Here is a 26,432-nt window from a genome sequence, read left to right as displayed (position 1 = left end):
ATTAGAGAGCAGCCAAATACATTGCTGCGACTGGTCAAAAGCCATACTTGGCATCACGTGTAGGTTTGTAACACACAAGCGTGGAAGTTGTAGAGACTTGTTCTGCAACTTCATGCTCACCTCTACAAAGAGCACAATAAAGAGCTTTGTTTTTCTGTTGACATTAATTGTTTTCATATCAAAACAAACAGCTTTAAGCAGTACATATAAAGCTTGGAGAGCTTCTACATTAGAATGTAGCCAACTGGTTTGGCTTTTTCGATTTTGAGCAAGAACTTTCAGCAGGCACCACAGATACTTTATCCGGGACACATCCATATAAGCGTACTGTAGCTCAGCAGCACTTTTCATTAATACAAGCAGTTGTCCAGTAAACAGTTAAAAGTTTAGGCTCTTCCCCATTTTGAGTTCCCAGTTCTTGCTGTATTTTAACATGATCTCTGCTACAAATCCCTCCCACACAGGAGTAGAAACACACCAGGGACAGTGTGTGTTTCCAGGCTGTGGGAAAGAAGAGGCTGCAGGTTTTGGCTACACTATTTGGTTGAAAAAAAAGAAAAGGGAAAAAACCCTCAAACAACACTAAACGAAAAAACTCACCACCAAACCCACAAAACTCAACAAAAAAAACATAGCCCAAAAAACCACATCACCAAACCACCACAGTGCCTCACCTAGTAATTAGCGACGATACCACCAGCAGCACCCTCCCTTCAGGCCAAGAGATGAACATTTAGACCTGGAGCCTGAAACTGCAGCCTGTTTTCATACCACTGGGCTTGAAAGGCATCGCGCCGCTGCGGTTAACTCAGAGTTTGAGAAATGTGGCATTAAGGGGTTTTCCGGGCAGAGAAACAGAAGAGAAGGATTAGGGACTGCTCTGTGAGCTACAAATGGAATGGTCAAATTTGTAATGTTCCATATTACTTCAGCTTCAGTAAGAAGCTGATTCATAATATTAGAAACCGTACATTCTGTTTTACAAGACTGCTACTGAGTAGATCCTAGTGGGTTATTTAAGCCACTAGCTCAGAATCCAAATTATCACTGAAGAGCAAAGCATGTACTTCTGCAACCCATGTACCTTCAGTGGTCAACGTTTTCAAAGTCTTTTTAACACTGGCATTTATCAGGATCCAAAACAAATTTAGTAAAAGCTTTCCTCACCTTAAGTACATAATCACTAGGTAAGCCTTTGCGGCAGGAATTATGGGAACCATCAAAAACAATACTGAAAATAACCCAAACGGAGACACTATGTTTATTAATACTCTTCCAGATTACATTTCTATTCCTAAAAAGAAAAGCAGGAGCACACCTAAGTCTAAGAATTCCATTACTGTTCAATCTTGGGAATGGAACATCGTAAAGTTGGACCATTTTATTACTTTCAGTATACTTTAATATTTCAAAATAAAAAAAAAGTCAAATAATACTAGCTCCAGACAGATTGCATATTGAACATGGTAGGTTTTTAAGTCATCACACATCAATTTTCTGATAAAAATCCCTGATTAAGAAGTTTTCCCTCTAAATTAAGTTTATAAAATTCTCTGTTGGTGGCTCAGCCACTCAATGGTATAGGAACTGCTCCCAGGTTTCTTGTTGCTTAGATTATCCAGCCTCGGGTGCACCCTGGAACCAAAGTCTTTGGAGGTGGAGCCAGCAGTTTTCTCCTTAACGCCTTCTGTTGAGCAACATGGAACATGACACAGTCTGCTTCAAGAAGCCTTAAGAATCGGCTCTTGAAGAAACAGGAAAGGTGGCCATGTGTAACGGAGGAAGAAAAGAGGAAGCCTCAATACTTATGAGGGTAGATTCCCAGAACTCAGCCGAGCCAGGTCCAGCAAGCAAGAAAACCACACAAATCCCACCAAGGGAGCGGGCACCATGGAGTAAACAAACCAGACAACAAGCAGATGTCCACTGCAGAAGCTGGCCATAAATGCGTCAGTCCTATGAATCATTTGCTATAAAAAGTTCAGTGTCTCATCTTCAGTGCTTCTTTAGCTATAATTCTGTACATTATATACAAAAATGCACAAGGACAGCTGCTTGATGCTTCCAATCCTTGTTCTTTTGCAGTGATGAAAAATTTTAAAAACCAGAGTCTGGACTTATAAATAGTGCAGAAAACGCAAACGCTAAGAAGACAATGCCTCCTATGATTGTCACTGGAAAGAAAAAAACAAACCAAAGAGAAGTTAGGTACTGAAAGTTAAATATATTCTGTGACACATTACAGAGTTGTTCTGCTGTTTTTTTTGTTTGTTGTTTTTTTTTAAAAAAAACACAAAACGTTCCAATTCCCAAATAATCTTACTTTAAAATTTATGCTGCAAAAAGTGGATATTGTTTCTAGCTCAGTGTCAGGATGCCCACATGCCATCCCTTTGTCTAACTGCATCTATAAGAATATATTCTGGTCCTTAGAAGGAAGCTTTGGTTCACCCTTATTACTCTGGCTAGTGTAAAACCAAGGCCAACTCCTGCTGTTGAATATTTGGCTGTATGGGGGAAAATAAAGTACAATATTCTCTTGCTGGAGCGAGCCATCAGTTAAGAGTAACAAACTAACTAGCATTTTTTGCACAGTTGAGGTAACTATACTGAAAGAGACAATAACAAAAACATTAACTGCTCGCAATGGCCACAATCTGCTAGAGGCTGGGACAGTATTCCAGGAAAGCATCACTGTATTTGGAACATTATCCTACCTTTCTCTAACAAGCTAACTGGCTAGGTGGACCTTTGGTCTAACCTAATAGGCTATTCCTGTGGCCAAAGATGCATGTTGAGCTTATTAGGAGAACATTAAATCATTGTTAGATTAGCACCTCATCACCAACTTCCTTGGCAAAGGACAGAACACACATTTCACTGTTTGCAGTGAAGTTGGTTTTTTTACAGCCTCTGCAACTACAGAACAAATATTCTGAATGAACATTTATAGGAAGCAGCTTCACAGAATCCTTCCTGGGAGCAAGAAATCTCACTGCATCACAGGACTGACAGTTGAAACAAGCTGCAACCTAATCTACACAGAAAAAAAAAACAACCCCATGTAACCTTACTGGTACTTCCTGTTACAGATAGCAGGTATGAAAAACATTTATGCCACACACACAGTAGCTTTCAAAGCTTTTGTATGGCTGGCATAACTTGTAAGTATGCAGTTCTCTTGCTCACCTGAATGTCTGCACTCAGTATTATGAGAGAATTTCCATTATCCGCTGCTGAACAATACATACAGACTAGTCAAAATACTGTATTTCTTACCTCTGGTTTCCTACAAGCTAGCTAATAGCGAAGCATGTTTTGCTTCACTTGTGCTCATCTTTAAACCTGGAGCTACAACACCCATTTTGATTCCTTAAATTAGAGTTGTCTACTACCGGTAAAGTTCAATTACAGCGGGACCCTTTAGAAGCACCCTGCACAGGATGGTGGCACATGCTCAGACTCTGCCTGGCAGGAAGGACATGTAGCCCAGGGAACAGCACAGGGTCACCTCCTGCAAGGGGAGCTGACTAAAGGATGAGGAAGACACAGACTTAAAAAAACAAAAGTTTTTGGGTTTTCCTAAACTTTTGAGAAACACCGTTCCCAAGTATATAGTCATTTACACCACAGACAATACCAACATTAGCGCATTTTGTTTGGCCAGAGTGAGTTTTCACTTACCAGTTCTAACAGAAATTTTTTGTGCTATCATTCTCCCTCCAATAACTGCTAAACCAGTGCACAGGCAATGTCCCACTGTTCCTCCTACCGCCACACCATAGGGGTCCTGAGGAAAAAAAACACAGAGGGAAACATCAGCACAGTTGAAAACTCACTAGTCCTACAACCACCTCCTGCCGTGAAGGAGCAACGCCTCGATTCCCTGGTTGCACACTGTCAAGCAGAGAGTTTGCTCTGCTCTGCTGTCTGTCACTGCCTTAAGGACCAGTAAGAGCGCAGGTCAGCTAGCAAGATGGGCTTAAATCTAAATCTGACTAATACAGGAGCATATGGCATGTTTCAACCAAGAATCGTCTTCAAGTTCTTAAATACAGATCCAGAAATTGCTCTGCTGTACTTTATAAAAAAAAGCAACCTCTAGAGGGAAGGTGGCAGCTGTTGAGAAACACAATATGAATCAGCTGGAAGAACAGCAATCTAACTATAGAGAAAAATAAATCCATGAATTGCAGATGAAAATTTTCAGCAGCTAAAAAAATTTCAACTCCTTTGTCCAGCTTCACAAGCTTGTGCTCTACACTCTCCTCCCACCCCAAATCATCCCAAGAGGGAAGTATGAAAGAATTTAAGTCCAAAGGATAATAAACTATTTTCAAAGTTCAGTGCCAATGACAGCTTTCACAACACCATGTAACAAGAAGCTACTTCAATACATGAACAAATCTACTATGTAAGGAGGTTTCTCAGATCTACCTACAAATTACACACTTAAGCGCAGCATATGTATTGAACACCTCATAAAATAGGAGAGTTCAGCACCAGAAACAGAAAACTGTCTTTTAATGATGGATAAAGAAGGCAAGGTAGGAGCATGACTTTCTGCTGAACACAGATGAATGAGGGAAAGTGGAGTTGAGTTACCTGCACATCTCTAAGTGAGACATTAGCTCCAAGAAGAAACAAAAAAGCTGCTGCCTTCACATGAGGAAAGCATGAAATCTTTAACAGGCAAACAGCAAAACAGTCTAGGAAATCACATGGTATGAAGAAAAGACATAGTTTAACGTAGTTTCCCTCCAGCATTTCCGAGTTACACAGTAACACAACTCCTTTGCATGTCTCTCTGGAAACTTTTTTTTTTAGTGGTTTCTGCAACAGTGAAAGAGGGAAGCAGAGTCTGAAGATGTCACGGTCAGCCTGCCTGGCTCAATGCCACCAGATCCAACCACTGTGTACTGCATATCCTGCCCACTCCTCATAGACGACACTGACTAGCCAAGAGAACCAAAACCACACGCCAGTGAGAAAAGGTGGCGAGCACCAAGCAGAGGACACGTAGGAAACCACCAAAACGCACAGGTAGAAAGCAGAGCTGTGCCAGCAGAATACACTTGCCTCCAGGATCAGGAAATCCCTGTTTCCCTGCGGTCAGCAGTTACCTGTACAACCCCCACTGGCAGAGGGTCGATCTCACCCCCCTAACTCCATTGCCTCGGGCTGTCCCTGGAAGGTAATAAGTTTTGACAGCTTCCCTCAGCCTTGTGTCTTCCTAGAAGCAGAAGTGCTCAGATGCAGCAGCTGAGGCAAAGCCAGTCTAGTAGGCCACTATGGAGCTTCCTTTTCCATTTCCTTAAGCAGATGAACAATTCTTACACAGAGTAAACTACTAAGGTGTAAAATCAAGTTCTTAAGAACTGTTGTCAGGACTAGGTTCATTAAAACAGGTTTAACTCATGCCCCTCGTGTATGCACTGAGACAGCCTAATCATCACCCTTTTTTTTTTCCTCCAAAGGAGTCCTGTTTGTTTGTTGTGACAGGATGGACACGACTTGCATAATGAACAGTCATTTCAGTATTTTGTTTTCTTTTCACTGAAGAATGTACGGTCACAGTTGACTTACCACACTGCTCAAATCTCCATATAAAGATAATTTATTTCCTCATAAGCATTTCTGCAATGATCCTGCTATATATCTTAGTACTTCACAAATAAGGATTCATCTGAATATATTATAAAACAAAGGGGTATAAAACATTCCCACAGATAAAATGAAAAAAGATCCAGATCACACTCATTCACTGATTTTAAAAGTCAAGATGAAGATATCTTCAATTTATTTTTTGTAGTATTTGTTTTTGTAGCACTTACACAAACACTTATTATGCTAAAGGCACAACATCCCACAGTCTTTAGTCGCAATGCTCAGCACTTCACAGACCAGAATGCAGAGTCTGATGCACACTTCCTAACAGGACACTCAGAAAATGTAAACCAGAAGCCAACAACCACCTGTGCAAAGATGGGCTTAAGCAATTTGCCTAGCACTTGAGCAGAGGCAGCAATGATTCCTTGTTTTCCAAGATGGCACGTAACTGCCTGAACAATCAGATCCTTCTCTCATCCTGCCATTCCCTGCCTGTCACTTCTAAGCACCTTCCCTGCACCGTAATAAAGACGAGAGGCTCCTACAGACTATAGCCTCCTTCATTACGCAGCCCTGATTTATCCCTAGGGAAGGTCTGAAAGTGCACTGAAAGAAGCGTTAAGTCCTAGTGAAAAAAATTAAATTATCTCAATGCATAAAAGAGCACAGGTAAGCTACTTACATTTATTAAAAGGTTGACTATAAGCCTTAATTTTCCTTTAAATATAATAGTTATATACATTCCAATCATGATGCTGAGTATCTTTTCATTTACAGTATTACTTACTGCATTGCAGTTTAAAGTTTATTTTAGCTCTATACATTGTACTATATTCACTTAGATTTTTAAAAAGAGGTTATCTTCTTAACAGCTTTAAGTTTGCTGGCATGAAGGTCTCTTTTTAAAGCTACTGTGTTAAAACTGTAGGACCACACAGATCAAAGAAAAGAGGTTCTGTAACATCTCCCTACTCTGTAACAAAAACCAATTGTATTCAGATGCATAATATAAACTATTTCCAGAAATGCCTGTGCAGTCCCAATCATGTAACAACAGTTGTAATACTACACAGAGCTTCAGTGCATTTATTTTCAGGTCTCGGCACAGCTGTAACACTAACTGAGGCACAGCAAGGCAGCGGGTGTGAACCTGATACCTCCTGCAAGTGTATTTTGTCTCTCCCACTTCTCTGCAGGCAACCCAAAGAGGTCAGAAGAGCAGCGGGCACTCTGCAGCACTCACCTCTCTGGCAGCCAAGACGATGGTTGTTAATTGGGAACGATCACCCCATTCTGCTAAAAACGTTAAAGTAAAAGCCTGAACAAAGATTGGAGAAATAAAATGTAGCCACTTCTTCTGAGGTATAGTGGTGCCTGGCCCGGATTCCACATCTCCTGGCCCATTTAACAGTTTAGTTCTCTGAAGCTGTGGAGGACAAGGAAAAAAACAAAACAAAACAAAACACAACACAACCATAAGATTAGAAATGTCACCTAAACAACCCAAACAGAATACTTAAACTGCAAAGCTAGCCATTTAGTATCTGGAATGTTATTAGCCACTGACTGCTGCATTATCAATGTATTATTTATATTGGACACCATTTAAAGAAACTAGCTACATATATGCACACACGTATACACTTGTAATCAATCACCTGTAACCTCCAGTTATTATCCATCTTGTACTGCTTGCACTTACACAGCAGTTTCAGTAGCAACAACACCAGGCAGGTTTCTAACCACAGACTTTCTTCTATTTTTAAAGCAAGAATCCTCCTCTTCCCAAGTAGTGGCTCTCAAATTAGGATTTGATAAAAAAAAATTAAAAAAATATATCTTAAAAGAAATAAGATTAATACTCCACACTAATCCTTAGAAGTGGACTATTATATTTAGAAAGTTATTATAACAGGGACTTTTGCTGCAACACTACAAGGCTCAGCATTATTCTGCCTGACCATAAAAAGAAATAAAAGTAGAGGCAACAGCAAACTGTTGATGTCCTCTCTGCTAGCAATGCACTGAAAAAAAAAGCAAAACCAACCAACCAAATCCACTATGGAGAAAGTAGTTTTTCTCCTGAGAAGCCAGGCTTGTCACAGAACTGGAATCACCTGTTGGAACAGCCTCTAGGGGCCACTTCCATCCCATTTACCACACGTTTTCTGTGTTGGATTATCAATCACAGACACAGCTGAACACCCCAAACAGGACAGTGCCGTTCTGCAGCTTCATGGCTGGCTGCTATTTCATCAGCACTATTCACAGAAAGTTTTACTTACTTCCTCGTCTTTTTTTTTAATTTCTGCTTGAACTTCCTCCAGCTCTTCCTGACCCTCATCTGGACTCATTTTCAAGCCTTCCCGAAGCATTCGGATGCCAAAAATTGCAAACAGTGCCGTTGACACATAATATGTGTACACCCGAGGAATAACTGTGGTGGCATAGCCAAACAAAACTGAAAAGAAAACAAATGCATCATTTAAAAAAAATAAGCATGAGGATAATTGTTTTTCCCACATCTAAGAAATGCTTGCTAGCAAAGTCTGTGAGTCAAATATCCACTGATAAGTAAATATTACATCTTTTGTTAGCTTTATATGTATTTTTCTTTCAAGACAGCAACACTCTAGAAACGCCAACCATTATTGGTCATACCAGAGACCGAAGTCTATTTGCAGACAAGGTACACCAGGCAAAGCTGATGTGCTGCTATTCCCAAGAGCCAGTGCAAGCAACATTATCTTTCGCATCAAGAACTATGCAAATCCTGGCTTTCTCCAAGCATGCCATGAAACCATAACCTGTAATCATGTTAGATTAGTCACAGTGTATACCAGTTAATTCCATTGTTATTTATGACTGCATGTTGGACAGTATCCCTTTCCAATAATTTCCTTTATCTGATTAAGTCAGAATTCAATTTTCTACAAGTTAAATCTACTAGACGTAGCCATAAGTTATCCAGCTGCGTAAATCCATGTCTGTCTTCTTTTGCCAAGTGCAAATACCTGCACATTACTATTCCCTTCCCTCCCACACTCCCTACAAACACACAACGTGACCAACATTGATAGTCCCTTAATTTTAAAGCACTGATCACACTCAGAGACCAAAAAGCTACCTCCACAGTGCATCTACTTTTATGGGTATCAAAGGCAATCAAACTAAGCCAAAACTAGTTCTCAAACAATAAGAAATACATATCCAGGACGAAGTACTTACTTCTTCACAAAGTAACACTGGTTAGCACTTTTGGAAAAAAAAAAAAACTGCGTAGATGAGAGGAAATTAAAACTCCACACCTAACATTCAAGGCTGCTTGGACCATGCACTCACAACTGTCTCTGTTGTTTTACTTCACATGCAACTAGTTAAAGGAAGCACATTGCCATGTGTGTTTTCTTGCACACACTTTCTTAGCTGAAAAATGCACTTATAATCTGGAAGTTAATTCACACTGCCATTACCAAAAGTAAGACTGTGACCAAAATTAATCAGGCTGTACTATTAGTAAACACTGCACACACATACATGAACAACAGTATTAGTTGCATAGCTAAATAAAACAGAAGGAGTTAAACTAAATTTTTTAATACTGAAAATACTAAAGTAAAGCAATACAAGAAACTTTACAAAAAGATATTTTTTTCTAGCATTACTTGCATATACAAGCATAGAAACAATGAAATAATCAGGATGGTAAGGCACTTATTTTGTCAAGCACAGCTTGAAAAAACACCCCATGTAGTGATTACTTGGAGCTAGCGAGTTTAAGTGAGCAGGTTTTCATGAAATCAAGGTGGACAACCCCCCCAGGAATTTCCGGACACAGCTTGTATAAAGCAAGGGCTGGAGAAGGGGGGGGGGCAGTATGGAGAAGGGACGGGGAAAAAAAAAGGCTCCTTTCAGAAAAGGAAGAAATAGTTGGGAATCTCTAAACTGGGGGATAAAGCAGAAAAGAAAGCTTTTACGAAAAAGCATCCAGACAAATCTGAAGAATGACTTAGTATAGGAAAAGGGAGAGCCATAACTGGCAGAAGAAAAGAGATCGCAAGACTTACAGAATAGCGCATCACCTGTGGTACTAAGTAACATTAAATGAAGCAAGCAGTACCGAAGTGGAAGAAGAGCCAAAAACTATTACATTACTGCAATAATAATCACAGTAACCTATATAGCAATCGCTACACAGCCAAAAACCATTCACAGAAACACCCGCCGAGAAGCCTGAAGCCAGTTCATCAGCTGTCTCCAGCATATATACACCAACGAACCCGATTTCAATTATTTCTGAAACGGGTATGGTCAGAAGCGAGTACACATACAACAAAATCTATGCTGCACCTGCTATACCGGAAGGCTGCTCCATTTTACGGTCGCAGCTATGTAAGCACCCACAGCTACAGGTTCCTCAAGTGCAACCTGACACCTCACTCCCCCCCCTCCCCCCAGCACTCGGCTCTGTCAGTACCACCCATCCCAAAGGATCACAACAGAACAACCATTTACACATCTCCCAGCACAAATCCAAACAGCTACACATACAAGGACGCAGGTCAGACGAGGGAAATTCGTCATCATAGTAAGAATCTTTCGCCTTAGGAGGAAAACCAGAAGTCACTCCCACATTCCCTTTAGGCAAGCTAATTTAACAGGAGCTAAAAATAAAAAGGAAACTAGTGGCTCAAAACCCAAAGTGCTTAGCCTTCCAATTCCATTCCTCTTCTTTAAACTCATATTGAGCTCTAGAGCTCCCTAGGGAGTGCAAATACCTCATTAGAGGTAAGAGCCTGAAAATTCAATCTGAGCCATGGTCCCCAGGAAAACCTGCACTCTCTCCTCAAAACAGAAAACCGCATATACCTGCTACCTTCATTATAATTTCACTTAAGATTAATTGATAAATATGTACCCAGCACATTTTAAGAGACCAAACAAAAAGAAAAGAGCGCTAACCTGATAAACATGTCATCAGTCCCAAGGCAAGCATAGCACCAGCCAGTACAGTCAAACGGTTGTACCGCATCGCCATGATGGCTGCGATGAAGAAGGTCTTATCCCCCAGTTCTGATACAATGATGACCGATATAGCAGCCACAAACGCGTGAATGAAGCCCAAATTAGTCTTGTCAGCTGATTCTTCATTGACAACATGAACTGGAGCAACTGGCGAGGACCCCTTCTGTAAAAGGGGGGGGGGAACGGGGGGACAACAACAACAACAAAAAACCCACTAGTTAATTAGGCTTGAATAGTTGGGTCACAGAAGTGCTGAGCCTTGTGTTTCTCCTGTCATATCATACTGCATAGCATGACATTTTAAGTATACACCTCTCAGGCAGCATTAATGATCATTAACCAGTTACTGGCTGCCACCAACATGGAATTGCTACTTAGGCAGTTGGCAAAAAGATCAGATCATGCACTGATTATTAAGGCAGTACTTCACCATGCACATTATTACCAGAACACGAGAACCCCTATAACAACAAAACACAGTGAAAGCTGCTTTAGTTCAGCTCTAATATTGCTTTCTATACAATCCCTGGCTATTTACTTTATGACCTTGACCAAATATGTAAGTTCCTGATACAAAGAATTAAACTCTTCAAACTAAAACTGAGCTACTAAGATAGTTTAGGAGAAATACACAGTCATTTCAAAAATTGTCAGAATCAGAATCGCATTCCCTTGCAGAATCTTTGCATCTCAGCTGAATTAATTTTTCATACAAGTTTTCATCAGCTTTTTCTGTACATGCTCTATGTCTGTTGAAAACTAGTTTTAAGACTTTCCAGCAGTCAAACCAGACGACCACATTCCAGATCTCACTGAAGTGTTTACTTTTACACAAACTTAGATAAGTACAGTCAAAATCAAGGCCCAAAACAAGGAAGTCAACGTTCACATGCTTGAGCAGAGATGGCTAGGAAAGCTTGTTTCAGCACATCTACCAGCAGAGACAGAGCACAACATGTTTTAACACAGTGGCTTCCCAGCATTCCACTGAAATTTTTTGGGTTTGATATTTAAAAGTTTCCATGCTCTATATGGTACACAGCGACTTCCCAGAGAGTTCCTTCACCTTCAGCAGTGCTGTAAATTTTTGGTTTTGATAGTTAAAACTTGGCATGCTCTGCATGCTACTCCAAGCCATATGTTAGCAATTTTTTCATCCCGCTGCGTGATCATCCGGCACCAGAACACCCTAACCAAGAACACCATCTAAAAAGTTTTAATGCAAAGAAATTAATCTTAAATACTGAGGAAAAAAACGGCAAGTTTCGAGTCGCAACGAAGCCCGCTTCCATCTGCTTCTGTGAGGAAGACCTGGAGAGGTCAATTCCTCCCCTCTGCACGTAAAAAGCGGGGCACAAGAATATTTATCTGGTGAAATAAAGTATTAGTTCATTTCTCACAATGGACCTGAATTCGCCACTGGCCCTGCAGCTTTCCCCTTTTTCTGCTCAAAGAGGAGAATTCAGGAGCCCAATGGCCTCCGAAAGGCGAGGCGTCCTGCAGGCCAGGCCCGCCCCGCCGGCTGAGAGCTGCCACAGGGGGCGACCGGGCCGCTCCCGCCCCCACGGCCCGGCTGAGAGGGGTGTGGGGTTGTGCCGGCAGCCGGCCCGGCCTGGCCCCGCCTCGCCTCACCTCAGCCCGCGGTTCTGCTCCCTGCGCCGCCGGCGCTGGCGGCGGCGGCGGCGGCTCCTTTTTCCTGCCGGGCTCTTCCTCCGGAGCGGCGCGCAGCCCCGCCGGGGCCGCCAACAACAGCGACGCCGCCAGCAAGAGCGCAGCAGCCCACGGGAGCGGCGGCGAAGGCGGCGGCGAGCCCATGGCGGCCGAGCGCGGCGGCGAGGGGCCGGGGGGGAGCGAGCGGCGCGGCGCGCGCGGAGGCTCTCTTAAAGGCGCCGCGTCACCGCCCGGCCCCGCGGCGCCCCAGCCGCGCTGCCCCGCAACCGCCCCCCAGCCGCTTCCTGCAACGGCCGGGGCCGGGGCGGGGGGAGGGGGAGGGGGGCGCCGCGCCACGCCGATTGGCTGAGGCCGCCGTGACGACACCTCGCCCCGCCCCGCCGCCTACCGGAGCGGGAGGGGGACCCGCGGCCGGGATGGGCCGCCTGCGAGTCTCGGTACGCAGGGCCGCAGCAGCGGCCATGGGGCGCAGGCGGTAGTTTCTAACCCCCTGCTCCGGCTCCGGGTGTCGTAGAGGGGACGGACGGGGCGGCTCTGCGGCTTTCCCGGGGGAGCGAGCGAGTTGAGGCGCGTCCCTCCGCCGTTGGGAGTTGCTTACGGGCAGGGAAAGGGCTGCTGAGGGACGGAGAGCGAAACGGCTGGCTAAGAAGGCAGAAATAAATTGCAGGGAAATGGCCCGGGCACATCCAGGCTTTCCGAAGCGCGATCCGAGGAGGCCTGCGCGCCCCGGTGCTCTGCCCCCGGGACCCCAGGAGGGCTGCGCGCCCCGAGGCTTTCCCCAGGGCAAGGACAGGAATGTGCTGCCCGAGAAGCAATTAACAGCCTAGTAAACAGGACCAAGAATGGTGGTGACCCGGGAGATGCTTGGAGGCGGGCTCAAGGATCGTCCCGAGCATCACTAAAAAAAAAAATAATACAGAAAGACGCAGTCCCAGGAGAGGGTTATGTTCCACAGTGAACAGAAGCTATGGAAGTGTCAGTGAAGAGAGGGTTGCGAGAGCCAAGAGAGGCAGAACATTTCGTGCAAAGTAATTGCTCATGTTTTGCAAATACATAGCTCAGTTTTGAAAAATGATACAAAATGGAGATAGAAGGTGTAATAAACCATTTTAATTAGAGAATTCATAAGATATCCTTCAGTGTATAAAAATTCTTCTCATATGCAAAATAACATATGCATGTAAGTAGAAAACATGGTGAAGCACCAGCATCCATATGCTACATCACACAAACTGATCACTTACTCCAGTGTCATGAAAACGACCGAAATTTTCAATGGTTAAGTGCAAAAAAAAAAAATCCGTGCTGAGTGACATCATCTCCCCACTAAAGGATTTCTTTGTAACACTTGTCAGGTACCGGTTTCGCTATGTTCTCTGCCTCGGCAGCTCATTGCATCTGCTCTCACAGGTTGTTTAAAAACCAGTGTAACCGTGGTTACGGTCATCCTGCATAACTTCCTCCTCTAAAACACGAGGGATTCCAATGACCTGCTATAAAGATGGCAGAACTGTGACCAAGAACATTAATTTTCTGCAAATTCTATTCCACTGTCTCTCTAGATAGAGAACTTTCCATGACTTTCTCAGCTTAGGGATAAACAGAGTTTTCATCAATGAATCCTGACTTTAGTGCAGAAGAGAGAATGCAGAGAATGGGTCTGTTTATCTCCACTGCTGAGCATGAGTCATTCCTCCACCTCAGCTTTCTCCGCCAGCTTTTGTGCTTGCAGTTATAAAGCAGTGGCTGGTTTTCATTAGCAACAGGGAAGCACAGAAAGACAATATACAATTTGCCTCCCTCTGATGTGATTCAAAGCAAAGAGACTAGGAACAAAATATGCTTAAAAATCAGACAAGGGAGGAAATACAGTAGTTCAAATGATTCCCTGCACCCTCCTTTAACCACACAGTTTTCCTCTGTATGTATTTTGGCATGCTGCACAACAGCAAACATTTTATGCATAAGATATAATCAAAAAACAGAAAAGAGCCACTTAGCATCTCTTCAGTTTGAGTTAAGGTCTTCAGCAAATCTTTTTTTAGGTTGTACAATATGCAGAGATCTTACATTTCCCCACATAAATTGGTAACATGGATGAGATTATCATTAAAATGATGAGTTTTTAAAATAGAATTAGAGAAAATGTGCAATCTTCCCTTGGCTTTAGTAAAATGTAAATCTCTTATTCTCTTACAGAAAACACTTCCCAGTTTGCATTAAAGATATTTTAGAAGAAATACTCTAAAAAACAAACGGTATAAATGCTTTTCGATGCTTTGGGTAGGAGCTAAAGTTTTTCTGATAGAACTCGTGACACAACACAGCAGCCAGTGCCTGGTTAAAAAGAACACACATCACTACACACCACCACGTCACGTTGTGAAATCCAAGCGTGATAGCCAGAGATACATATATCAGGAGTTCTGCAAAATAATGAGGGCAGGAAACTCTCTCAAACCAGTCTCCGAAAGGAATACTGTGGCTCAGGCTTACGACCTTTCCTGCAAACAAACAGAAAGAAATTAGTTGAGAACATGCTTTAAACAACCTTTTTTCTTCTACTTACAATTATAAAGCAACATGCTCATTAAAATTATCATCATCATCCACCTCCATCTGATCTGGCAGCTTCGCACTTCTTAATGAAATAAGATGCCACCTCTGGCTGTTTGCACAAATAGAGAGTAAGGAAACCTATTTTTAGCCCACATGGAGACAGAAGAGAGGTCCCTGAGGAGCAGCACAAGTCCTAAGCATTAGCATGTGTCTGTCCTTAGGATACTAGAAGCTAGACCTTCATTTTAAGTTCTATAAAACTATATATACAGACACAGAGACACCCCCGCCCCCAATCACCATCCGATCTCTCTTCCAAACAGCTTTACTTAATCTACTGAAAGTCTTACAGAGAGCACCTCACGACACAAACTGAAAAATACTCATGTTTTAAGGTATTAGAAGCTACAGAAGTCTCTTGAAACAAACAGGAAAAATTTAGCTAAGTAAAGGGTTGGCAAAAATGAAACATCTTACCTGATTTACTTTTTCTAAGATTAGCTAGAATCACGAGACATCTGTGTTGGTGAAGAGAGGCCCAAATGTACATCACTACTCCTACGATGTGATACCAGGAGATCTGCACAGAAAGCTCTTTTCCTGAATGAAATATGTTTCATTAATATATGGCCAGGAAATACCTTCCCAAGCATCATCACAAAATATTGTATACATTTTTAAAATGTTGCTGTCTTACAAAACTCTAGTAGTGAGCCTCTAATCGCTTGAAAGATGCTTTTAAATCCTGCATCATTTAAGTGCTCAGCTGGTAGTTCATTTGCCTTAACCACTCTGCACTAAAAATATCTAGTTTTTAATCCAGTAGCTTGAGGTACACCACGGTGTACAACCAATACATAATTGACAGTCTAAGACCTCAATATTCAACACTCTTTTTATTTCTTATCATCCTCATTAAATATGTTGTCATGGCTCAGGTCAACATATAAATACACAGCTGTTTGTCTTGTTCAGAGTGAATGACATACGTACATACGTAACCTACACACATGCACAGTGTGAACCATTAGGCCTTCAAAAATATTTTAACTATATTAAGGATGAGTTCCAATGTACAAGCCAATACACCATCTCTGAGAATCTACAAGATGTGAAAAGTAGAAAATAGGTCCAGAAAGAAAAAGGCTTTATCTACATGTAGGAGACCTGAAGGTTATTTTTAAAAAAATCATTGGATTAAACTAGAGTTGATGTGGTTGGAAGTGGTTAAAAGCTTCACTAATATTACATTACTTGGTAATGACTACCTTACAAAAATTAGTCATGGGAGAAGTGCTACAACCAGCTCATGGTTCATCTGTGAAAGGGAATAGCAGCTCAGTTGTGAAATTCAGTGGAATTTGCTGGCAGAAACAAGTCATGTAATTCAAATTTCTGCTATATTAATGAAGACATTACAGTCCCAAGGGAAAGAAGTGACTGACTGATGCAAGGCAGAGCAGTGGCGAGTTCTAATGGAAAACACAGGAGGTGCCTACGACAGCCTTGCAGACGGACCTTGCAGGAAAGCTTACAACAAAAAAAACGAACTCCAGTTTGAAGTTGCGTAGTGGCATTTGAGAACTGCTACCTATTACTGTCCTTCATAAAGCATATGTATCTCAATGCAAAACGGATCAGAAATGATCCTGGAAGTATCTATGTGAGATGCCTTTCAGGAAATAACAGTGGTGGTTAACATGAAAGCGTGGTTCAGTGTCTGCAGGTATGTATGTATGCTGGTTGATGATGTGATATAATGAAATGTAGTTACTTTGAACTATGCCACTAAGTATTTTTACATCCCATCAGTTAATATACTTCTCACACAAGCAGCCCTCTACGAGACCGAGTGAACCATTTGCCACAATGGAAACAAACGGGAAAAAAAAACGCATCTTTGGTAGTAACTAAGCAGGCACACACCATTCCTGATGTTAGCAGGCACTTGACATAGCACAGTTGAGCCAACAGCAACATAGTAGGCAAGTCCAAAGCAATACTGCACGATATGAATGACGCCATCGGAAAACACACTGGTCCAGAGGCATTCTGCAAGTCTTCGACAGCTATGCAGCCAAAGCAGCAGGAGAACCAGGAGCGCAGAGAAGTGCTCACTATCTGCTTGCAGGTAAAAAATAGCAACTTTGAGACAGATAGGAACAATTTAACTCCAACAGTGCTTCAAAAAGGCTATTTTTTCCCCTCCCCACAGGAAAATCTTACCCGAATTTTAAATTAACTGAGCGCTGGGAAAAATATTTGTACATCTGAGGCACTGCTGACCATAGCAAGATTCCTTCTAGAAGGTGCTAATGGCCGTTTCTGCTAAAAGGACTGCAGAAAGCCAACACATCCATAAACTAGAATGATTTCTACCTTGAATAATGACAAAGGGACTTGGTATTCCAGGAAAGTAATTTGGAAGCCAGTTTAAGAGCAGCTGATGAAGTAGAACCTGAAGAATATAAATTAGGCATAGGATGGTAGTGCAGCTTTCTAATATTTATATGGCTGCTTCATAATAGCTGGAATACTTGCCCATGTCCTTGCCACGACAATCTTTGCCAAAAGCACGGTGCACGTGCTGAATCCAGGATGGGAGCGACCCTCCAAGGAACTTTTCTTGGAAAAGCCAGATTAGCAGAAAGCCGTTCCAGAGCACAGAAACCACATAAAAGTGAGTAAACCACCTGTAGGAACAAAAAGGGTCTTCATTAATGTGCTTATCACTCCTCAGTTGGAAACGTAGCTGCAGGACACACTCGCGTGATGGTGAGTACAGTCCCATCTGGTCCCCATATCAATGAGTAGAGAATTCAGGATTCCAATGGTACCAAGCAGGAATAACTCTTAATGCCTTCTTTCCCCAGTGAAATGCTGTCTGGAATAACCTCTAACTTAGCTTACCACACTAACCATAGCTGCACTAAAGAGGAGAAAGTGTAAACCACACATTGCAAAGGTATTCCTCAATGCTTACAAATAACCATGACGTGCACATCTTCATAATTTACACCACTAAAAGAACATCCAAATTAATTTTCTGGGCATTTCCATGCTGTTGTGCCTAGCAGCACTTCCCCTTCCCTCAGTTCTAGTGCATGCATTATATGACATGTTAAAGTTCACAAATGACTTGATGGTAAAAGGCACCCAGAAGTAACTACTCAGCTATACACTAAAATATCTTATCCCTCTGCAAATTCAAGGTCTGTAACAAACATGTAGAGAAAAGAAGACCATCAATACCACCAGGTGATTACAAGGCAGTACCACATGCTGCTTTGAAGAAAACAATCTCCCAGCCCCATAATGCACTTACGAAAGTGCATTATGCATTACTGAAACACAAGACTTTATGGTCCAGATAGGTAAATGAATGGAGTTAAAACAGTCTAGATGTCCAGCTCAAAACAGGTGATCCAGTATTCCTTTTGCTTTGTTGTGGTTTACCCTCAGGCAGCAACTAAGCAGCACACAGTGCCCCAGTGTGGAGTTCTCCATGGACTGTAGATGCATCTCTTTGCCACCATCAATCTCCAGCAGCGTGGGGTCCTTTCCCACAGGAGACCGTCCTCTACAAACTCCTCTTAGGCACAAGCATCTCTGCTCGTGTGGGATCCTCTACAGGCTGCGGGTGGATCTCTGCTCCACCGTTAATCTCCACGGGCAGGGGGATCACTTGCCATCTCACCATGGGCTGCAGGGCAATCCCAGCTCCGGCACACCTCCTCCCACTCCATCTTCACTGACCTGGTGTCTGTGTGGCTGTTTCTCTCAGGTCTCAGTCCTCTCTCTGCTGCAGCCGCACTGGGCCTGATGAACCTCAGCAGTCCCAGTAGGATGAACTACACTCAGAGGGCACCCCAAGAGTAGGGTGCTTTGGAGCTTTCCAAGCTGCACCACCATGGCCATCTCCAATTGAGTGGCAGCAGCCCAGCGTGGGCAGCTGCCTGCCCAGGAGGCCAAGGGCCAGGCCCACCACCTTCCCCCTCTCTTCACTGCAGGTCCCGCACGGCACAGGTTCCTTTCTCCCCTTCTTAAGAATGTTTATTCACAGAGGTGTTGACTGGCTCAGCCCTGGCCAGAGGCGGGTCCGACTTGGAGCTGGGAAAGCTTCTCACAGCTCCTTACAGGGGCTATCCCTGTAGCCCCTCCCCTGCTACCAAAATCCCACCACATAAACTCAGCACAGTTTTTAAAACTAAAGTCCTTCTGGCTATGAATAAAAATGGAGACCTCTGGAAACACCTGCAAAGAGATGAATACGCACAATAGGAAGACGCTAACAGCCTTCTCTTGGCAGCACAACTATCGGTACTAGGATACAACTGTATAATCAGAGAAGACTGTATTTCTCTGGAATGGTCCAACTTTTATTTTGGGGTAGTGTAGGGCTAAGAAGACAACATCCTTAGTTAGTGAAACCAAATAGAGTGGTCCCCTCCCAAAGCAGCTCAGGAATCTCTCAACAGCAATACAGAGGCCAGGTCAGAACGCCAGAGGTAGCGAGCATCCCTGCACGTGCCGAGCGCCTTGCCCATTAGCAGCTGGTGGCCCCTTCGGGCGTTCACTTCTCCTCAGTTCCTTCTCCTATCAAGCAAACAGACAGTAACATTCACTTTGCTGATAAGCAACAGCAGAAGTAAAATTTACCCCTTCTCCCCCATTTTCTGCTTAGAAAACAAACAGAACTTGCATATTGATAAAAACTCATTGTCACCTCCCAGTCTCAAACTCTTTCCTGCCGTCCTGTTACTCAGTAGACTTCTGTCTCACCACTCACCAGAGAACTTTCTCCACACACATTGCTTTTTGCTACCAGCACACAAACAAGCCCTGCCAGCTTAGCAGAGATATGCCCTGCGAGCTTTCAGCAATCTCAGTTATGCTGGGGATGTATCTGACCTACAGAGCGATCCAGCACTGCAGTAAGTACATTTATCATCCCTCAAGGACAGGAATGTTCAGTATTTGCCAAACCAACCCGAAATGAATCATAACATTTGACAAGATGGAATGGTAAAGTTAAAAACAAGCCCAGGCTAGTGAAAATGCAATGCTTGTTTGGAAACAAGACGCACATGAATGGAAATAGAAAATGCCTCAACGTTTACCTTCAGGATCTTCTCTATTCTTTCAGCTAGCAGGGTTACAAGTTCACTACTTGAGTAACAGAATCACTTTGTAGATGTTGAGAGCTTGAGACCATCAAGTTCACTGTATTATATCACCATTATCACCATCAATCACACTGTATTATAACCTTTGCATGAATAATATGCTGTGTTGCAAAACTTTTTACCATTTTGTTTGAAAGCTACGTACATGAAACGTGTCAGTGATAACAAGATCATTACATTAGGGACGACTGGACCTTTGGGTTAAGCAGCCTCCTGGTCCTGTCCTGCTGGCCTGGCAAGATCCTGGGATGCCTTTGTTCAACGTAAAGGATATTTCTAGTCACAAATCTCAGCTCATCAAAACCAATGAGACCCCAGTAACGTATAGAAAGCTTTAAAGGTTTTTTCTCTTTTCCCTCTTTTATCCTACTAAACATCTATGCAGAGGTGTGTTTGGGTAACACAGCAGTTCTTTTGCTGTATTAGAAGCTGTTCACACAGGATCCAGACAGCTATGTTAACATGCTGTTATTAGTATCCTATGTTCTATTTAAAAAAAAAAAACGACCTTGAAGAAAGAAGACAACAACAGAGAATCGGTTTAAGACCGCAAACCTGCAGCATATTTGCACAGTCACAGTTACAGTCAGGAGTCCATATTCTCAGGTCCCTAACAGGACTCTGGCAGGAAGGTGTGTTTTGCAGATGGGACTGGGATTCAAGGGATTAGGCTTTTATTCCACATTGGGACATATGGACTCTGTACGATCAAAGTCACTACATTCCCCAACTCCCCATCAGTAAACACAAGAGCAAAACTGACACAAAAAAAATGAGCCCAACCCCATAAAAATACGCAATGCTATTTGCATATGCCATTATTTACTTTCTGCGTCTCCAGCTGAGTTAACTGAGGCGCCCCCGACAAGCAGCGGCGGCAGCTCCCCGCCCCGCAGGGCGGAGCAGAGCCCCCCGCGCCGCCTCCTCACCTCTTGGGCACCTGGAGCAGGCGCAGCCAGGCCGGCCGCTGCCCGCAGCCGCCCTTCGTCTTCCCGTAGCGGATGAGATCCTGGAAGAGGCCGGAGACGACGCCGCCGCCGAGCCGCCGCTCCGGGGCCCGCCGCAGCAGCAGCAGCAGCAGCAGCGCTGACAGGAAGGCGGCGGCCAGCAGCGCCCAGGCGGCGGCCAGCAGCGCCGGCATGGCCCGCGCCACCGGCCCCGCCCCGCCCACCGCCGCGCAGGGCGGCCGCAGCCTGGCGGCGGCGGCGGCGCTTCCCCTTCCTCTTCCCGCCCTCGGGAAAAGCGGGGCCCGCCCAGCCGGGGGCCGGGTGGGACCCGGGGCACCGGGAGGAGCTGGGGACGCAGGAGGCGCGGTCGCTTCGTTCTGTCCCTTGCGGCTGGCGCCCGAAACAGCGCGGGGCGGGGGGGAGGCTGTGTTTGTAACGCTGCCCTGTGCGTCTTGCAGCACTTGGGCTGCGCCATCGTCTGTGCTCGTTCCGGTTCAGCGGCGGTAGGGAACCTGCCGCGGGTTTAACAGCGCTGGGGAGAGACGGGCCTGCGAGTTGCGCCGTGGGTTCCTCCGGTAACCCAGAAACAACTTCCCTGCGGCTCCTGTTGGCTCCCCGAGTTCCATTCCGGGGCTCATCTCAATTGCTCGCTTACCCATCAGCTGTCTCCTTTATGTTACATATGTGTGGGGTCCCATATTCAGAATTTTATAGTTCTGTCATGACAAGAAAAGACAGGCTTTCATTTGCCCTTGGGAAGCCAAAACAGCTTGGCACCAAAAGGAAATGGTGCACTCTGACCCCTGGTCAATAACGTCTTGCCCATATCCTGCTTGGACCCACATGGGACTGTGGGACAAGCCTTGCCTTCATAAGAGAAACTCAAGTGTTACCTGGCAGATGTTCAGGTGTTGGTTTATCTGACCAAATAGCACTGAGTCAATTATCTGACTCACTGCCTCTGAGGAGATACAGAAAGATATTTCAAACTTTTCATAATCTATTTGAGAAAAGTGGTGATGTTTAACATGGGCATAGTTGTGCTAGTACTTGTTAATGCTCTGCATTCTCAGGAAAAAAAATAATTGAACTGTATTTCCATGTCTTTAAATACAGAACAACCTGATTTTATCAGTCTTTAGGGCTACTTCAAACCATCATGGAGTCAATACGTTAAGCGAATAAAGCAGTGGCCACCAGCTTGCAGCTCACTGAGATTTAGGCCTGAAGTAAATGCAGGTTTTTGACTTCAGGAGAAACTTCTGTTGATACCTGTGTGCTTCCACAACACCAGTGTGGCTGCCTTTATAGTGGTACCTTCCAAGGTATCTTTAAAGGTGTTGATGACTTTTTCCTGTGTGATTGAATTATGTCATAAGCACTTTAATTGCATCACTATCAGCTACCAACCCCATATAGTATAATTTTTTTGGTGTAAATGAAGCTTGATTGAAAGAAGATTTTTACCTATGTACTTTCCTAAACAGAGGTATAAACCCTCCCTAAATTATTTTGACATGTATGACTGTGTTAATCAATCCTATCAGTGAATCCCGCAAAGGAGGATATGCTCAGCTGTGGCACTCATGACATCAATAACATTGCTTTGGGAAAAAAAGACATTTGAGTTCACATTTTCTGTTAAAATGTGTGTTGGTAGCTCTCTGGTTATATCTGCAAAATGTGTTGCAATAAATATTTTAAAGTCAATACAGTTTATGTCAAGGTTTAGAGCTCAGTCTAGTTCTCTTGTCAATTCAGTGTAACTGAATCATAAAACTGTTTCGTGGATTTCATGGCTAATTGTTTGGGGTAATTAGCAGGAGATGAAGATACCAGGCAGGTGGGGGGACATTTCTGGGGAGTGGGAGGGAGGGAGCAGGCGATGTGCAGGTAATCCCATGGCTGGTGAGAGCAGTGGGCAGGAGAACGTGCCCGGGCAGCGCTGGGGAGGAAGGAGGAGTGCTGCCATCGCTGCTCCCCAGCCTTGTGCCCCAGGGAGCTCAGACAGCAGCCGCTCTGCTGTGGCCGCCCTTGTCCTGGGGAGCAGGCAGGCAGGCACGTATTTCTGCCTCCCACATGGCCATGTTTCGAAAGCGCTGCTGCGGTGACTGGTTTGGGCAGAGCAGGCCATACGTAAGCTGGGAGCAGCCACGTCTGCTTCGCAAGCAGGGATGGCACGGGAGCCCGTTGCAGCAGCCCCAGGGTCGCTGCAGCCCCAGGATCACGGCAGCCATGTGTTCCTGCAGGTCCTGACCTGAGGCACCATGTCCTCTAGTGCTGCGCATTCCTTATGGCTGCAGGTTGTCTGCTCTTGCAGCATGTCTCTCTGAAGCACAGCAGATGTGCTTCTTTCTTTTCAACCTCAGCTCCTCTCTGAAACGGCAGGATACGCCCCGCAGCCTTGTCTCTGCTGGCTGCTCCTTATGCAGCTTTCACAAGACAGATAAAGTAAGGGGGAGCAACGATCTGGTCCATAAAAGGGTCTGTCCTTTGTCCGAACAGTAAACTTTTAAAACTTAAACCTGCTTTCCTTGGCAATTTTGGTGGCCAGTGTGGATGCCATTTTCATGAAATGGTCTGGAGACGCGTGGTTGGGTGTATGGCGTGGTCCGACAGCATACTGAGCAGGTCCTTGGCTTCCACTGGGCCCAAGTTATATTTTTCTGTGCAGTTTGGGCTTTGTGGGTGTTTGTAAAGTGAAGGATAAAGAATGTGGCTGTTACAGTGCCCATAAGACAGGAGCAGCCCGGAGGCCCACAGGCATGCTGCTGGGGAATGGAGCTGCTGAACAACAGCAGAACTCAGGCAGGATGGTCACGAGCACCCAGAGACACGCAGTGCATCGTGCCGTGTTCCCCTTCGAGGTGACAGGTACCCAACTTTTTGGCATTTTGGTCATCTCAAAAATGAGATGACTGGAGCCTCAAGAGGCGCAGCTGTCACGGAGGTCAGCAAACTAGCAGATGGTCAGTATCAAATACTCTTCTGTCAGTTAACCTTTGTTTAAGGAACCAAGAACAGAAAGGCTCTGTGCATGGGTCCGTAGTGCAGGGTAGGATCGAGGCACCGTTTTTCCTTGGCACCTTGTGTCACCATTTGCGTTGCATTGACTGCAATGTCACTAGTAAAGCCAGGCAAAGAGGGATTTAGTTGGCATGAGCCAAGTCTTGTTCTGCAGTCTACCAGGATTTATAGGTGGGAAGGCAGAGAAGTGAGTGTCTGAGAAGCACAGCTGTAACAGACAGAGCAGATCCCCATCAGTATCTGTCTTATTCCTTGGCTCCAGCACTGCTACCACATGGGGTTTCCTGTGGTGCAAGTAACAGCCACAGCATGAATGCCATGCCCACAGACCAGCCCATGGCAGGGACCGTGTGCAGCAGCTTAAGGGTGAGAAAAGCACTGCTTTGGTGAACACTTGCTTAAAAATTACTTCAACCTACTGTGAAAGAGCTGCAGAGTCCACCCATCAGCAACTCCGCACCAGTCTCGCAGCATCCCCATGACATACCATCACCACTGTAGCTACCACTGTGAACCATAAGTTGTAGGTGACAGATTTAATGGTGGAAGAAAGAAGGTGAATTATATTTTTGCACCAATCATTCGTTTGCATGTGAGTGCTGGTTCTGCTCCTTCTATCAAGCAGAACAGTTTTAAGTGACATGGGCAGATGCCAGGTGGGTCATTTGGCAATGATTTGGGGGTGCTAGGTGGGTCATTCATGAAAGTGGGCAATCAGTACAGAGCTGCGAAGTTGCATCCCCAAGGCTTTCTTGGCTGCGCAGTCGGTGCTTCCTGAACACCCAAGGCACCCCCCTGCCAGCAGGCTCCAGCCGTGGCCAGTGCTACAGCAGCACAGAGGAGTGGGATCTGACCTCCAGATGTGGTCAGTTTGCCAGCTATTTCCTCAGAGTTCAGATAATTGGAGGAAGAAGGGAAGGAATACAGCTGTGAGACTGTGAAATGGTTTGAAGGAGAGAGGAATCAATCTTACAATCATAGAATGGTTTTGGTTGGAAGAGACCTTAAAGGTCATCTAGTCCCAACTCCTCTGCCATGGGCAGGGACACCTTCCACTAGATCCGGTTGCTCAAAGCCTCATCCAACCTGGCCTTGAACACTTCCAGGGATGGGGCATCCGGAACTCCTCTGGGCAACCTGTGCCACTGCCTTACCACCCTCATAATGAAGAATTTCTTCCTTGTATTTGATCTAGATCTACCTTCTTTCAGTTTAAAGCCATTACCACATGTCTTCTTACTACCGCCCTTGTAAAATGTAAGAAGTCCCTCTCCAGCTTTCTTGTAGGCCTCCTTTAGGTACTGGAAGGCTGCTGGAAGGTCTCCCCAGGGCCTGGTCTTCTCCAGACTGAACAGCCCCAACTCTCTCAGCCTGTCTTCATAGGAGAGGTGTTTCAGCCCTCGGATCATCTTTGTGGCCCTCCTCTGGACCCGCTCCAACAGCTCCATGTCCTTCTTGTGTTGGGGGCCCCAGAGCTGAATGCAGTATTCCAGGTGAGGTCTCACAAGAGCAGAGTAGAGGGGCAGAATCACTTCCCTCGACTTGCTGGCCACGCTTCTTTGGATGCAGCCCAGGATACAGTTGGATTCCTACATGGACTGTGAATGTAATGCCTTGGGAAACTTCAAAAAGTGGAAATATGCAAATAAAAATAATTACCTTTTTCGCTATTGAAAGAAAAATTATAAGGTTGTGTGCCACCAGCTAGGAATGCCTTCTGGTGAGTTACTCATGGCCACCTACAGCAGACAGTCAGACATTCTATTCCTGGCTTCTGCACTCTTTCTGATTTGGTCCCTTCCAGCACCTATTTCTGTCTTATAAATTCTTCGAAAGGCAAAATGAAGCCACTTCAAAGTCTTGATACTTCTCCTCCACAACAGTCATTTGGTTAAAACTGCTGAGAGGGAGATCAGGAATTGATTGTCTTAAATATACCTTCTGTATTTATATTTGCAAGTTATGTTGAGGACAAGATGTAAGTTATACTCTGCTGCTTCTCTGTGTATAGGTTTTACACAGCAGCAAGAGCCCTTCTGCCCAGGAATTTTCTTTCCCCAGTGCTGTAAATCTGCAGCACATTATATCACCTGTGTTCGGTAATAATTTTCGCGCATTTTTGGCAAATGGTTCCCTCTAGGTGGCACCAGCACTCTTCGGTTCCCCCGAAGTCCGCCCGCCCTGTGTTGGGCTGCGGCGCCTGCTGCCCGGGGCGCCCGGCAGGTCCCGAGCATCCTTCGAACATCTGTCGGATATCCTTCCGGCATCCTTCGAGTATCCTTCGGGCATCCTTCGAGCATCCTTTGGGCAACCTTCGGGCATCCTTCGAGTATCTTTTGGGCATCCTTTGAGTATCCTTCGGACATCCTTCAGGCATCCTTCAGGCATCCTTCCCCGAGCAGCACTG

The 26,432-nt window shown here is 44.7% G+C and overlaps 2 protein-coding genes across 3 annotated transcripts; both read right to left on the bottom strand.

Annotated features, from left to right (window-relative positions):
• Positions 1 to 1,106: 1,106 nt before the first annotated feature.
• TMEM165 (transmembrane protein 165) lies at positions 1,107 to 12,450 on the bottom strand. Its single transcript, XM_086611795.1, has 6 exons — positions 12,268 to 12,450; positions 10,573 to 10,798; positions 7,896 to 8,071; positions 6,854 to 7,036; positions 3,685 to 3,790; positions 1,107 to 2,174 (listed from the first exon to the last, which is right to left on the bottom strand). Exons 1-6 carry the CDS (start codon positions 12,448 to 12,450, stop codon positions 2,098 to 2,100), a joined length of 951 nt encoding a protein of 316 aa, XP_086467921.1. The 3' UTR covers positions 1,107 to 2,097.
• Positions 12,451 to 14,536: 2,086 nt separating this feature from the next.
• On the bottom strand, positions 14,537 to 21,192 carry SRD5A3 (steroid 5 alpha-reductase 3). 2 transcript variants are annotated; one of them, XM_086612068.1, is made up of 5 exons: positions 20,981 to 21,192; positions 17,403 to 17,558; positions 16,792 to 16,982; positions 15,343 to 15,465; positions 14,537 to 14,810 (listed from the first exon to the last, which is right to left on the bottom strand). In XM_086612068.1, the coding sequence occupies exons 1-5, from the start codon at positions 21,190 to 21,192 to the stop codon at positions 14,551 to 14,553; spliced, it is 942 nt and encodes a 313-aa protein (XP_086468194.1). In that variant the 3' UTR covers positions 14,537 to 14,550. The 2 variants fall into 2 exon arrangements, with proteins under 2 accessions (XP_086468194.1, XP_009986232.2); XM_009987930.2 differs by having other exon boundaries at positions 16,792 to 16,986; positions 17,407 to 17,558.
• Positions 21,193 to 26,432: the final 5,240 nt, after the last annotated feature.

Source organism: Tauraco erythrolophus, chromosome 5 (genome assembly GCF_009769465.1).
Source record: "Tauraco erythrolophus isolate bTauEry1 chromosome 5, bTauEry1.pri, whole genome shotgun sequence".
NCBI lineage: Eukaryota > Metazoa > Chordata > Aves > Musophagiformes > Musophagidae > Tauraco > Tauraco erythrolophus.
This window is presented reverse-complemented; position numbering and strand designations above follow the sequence as displayed.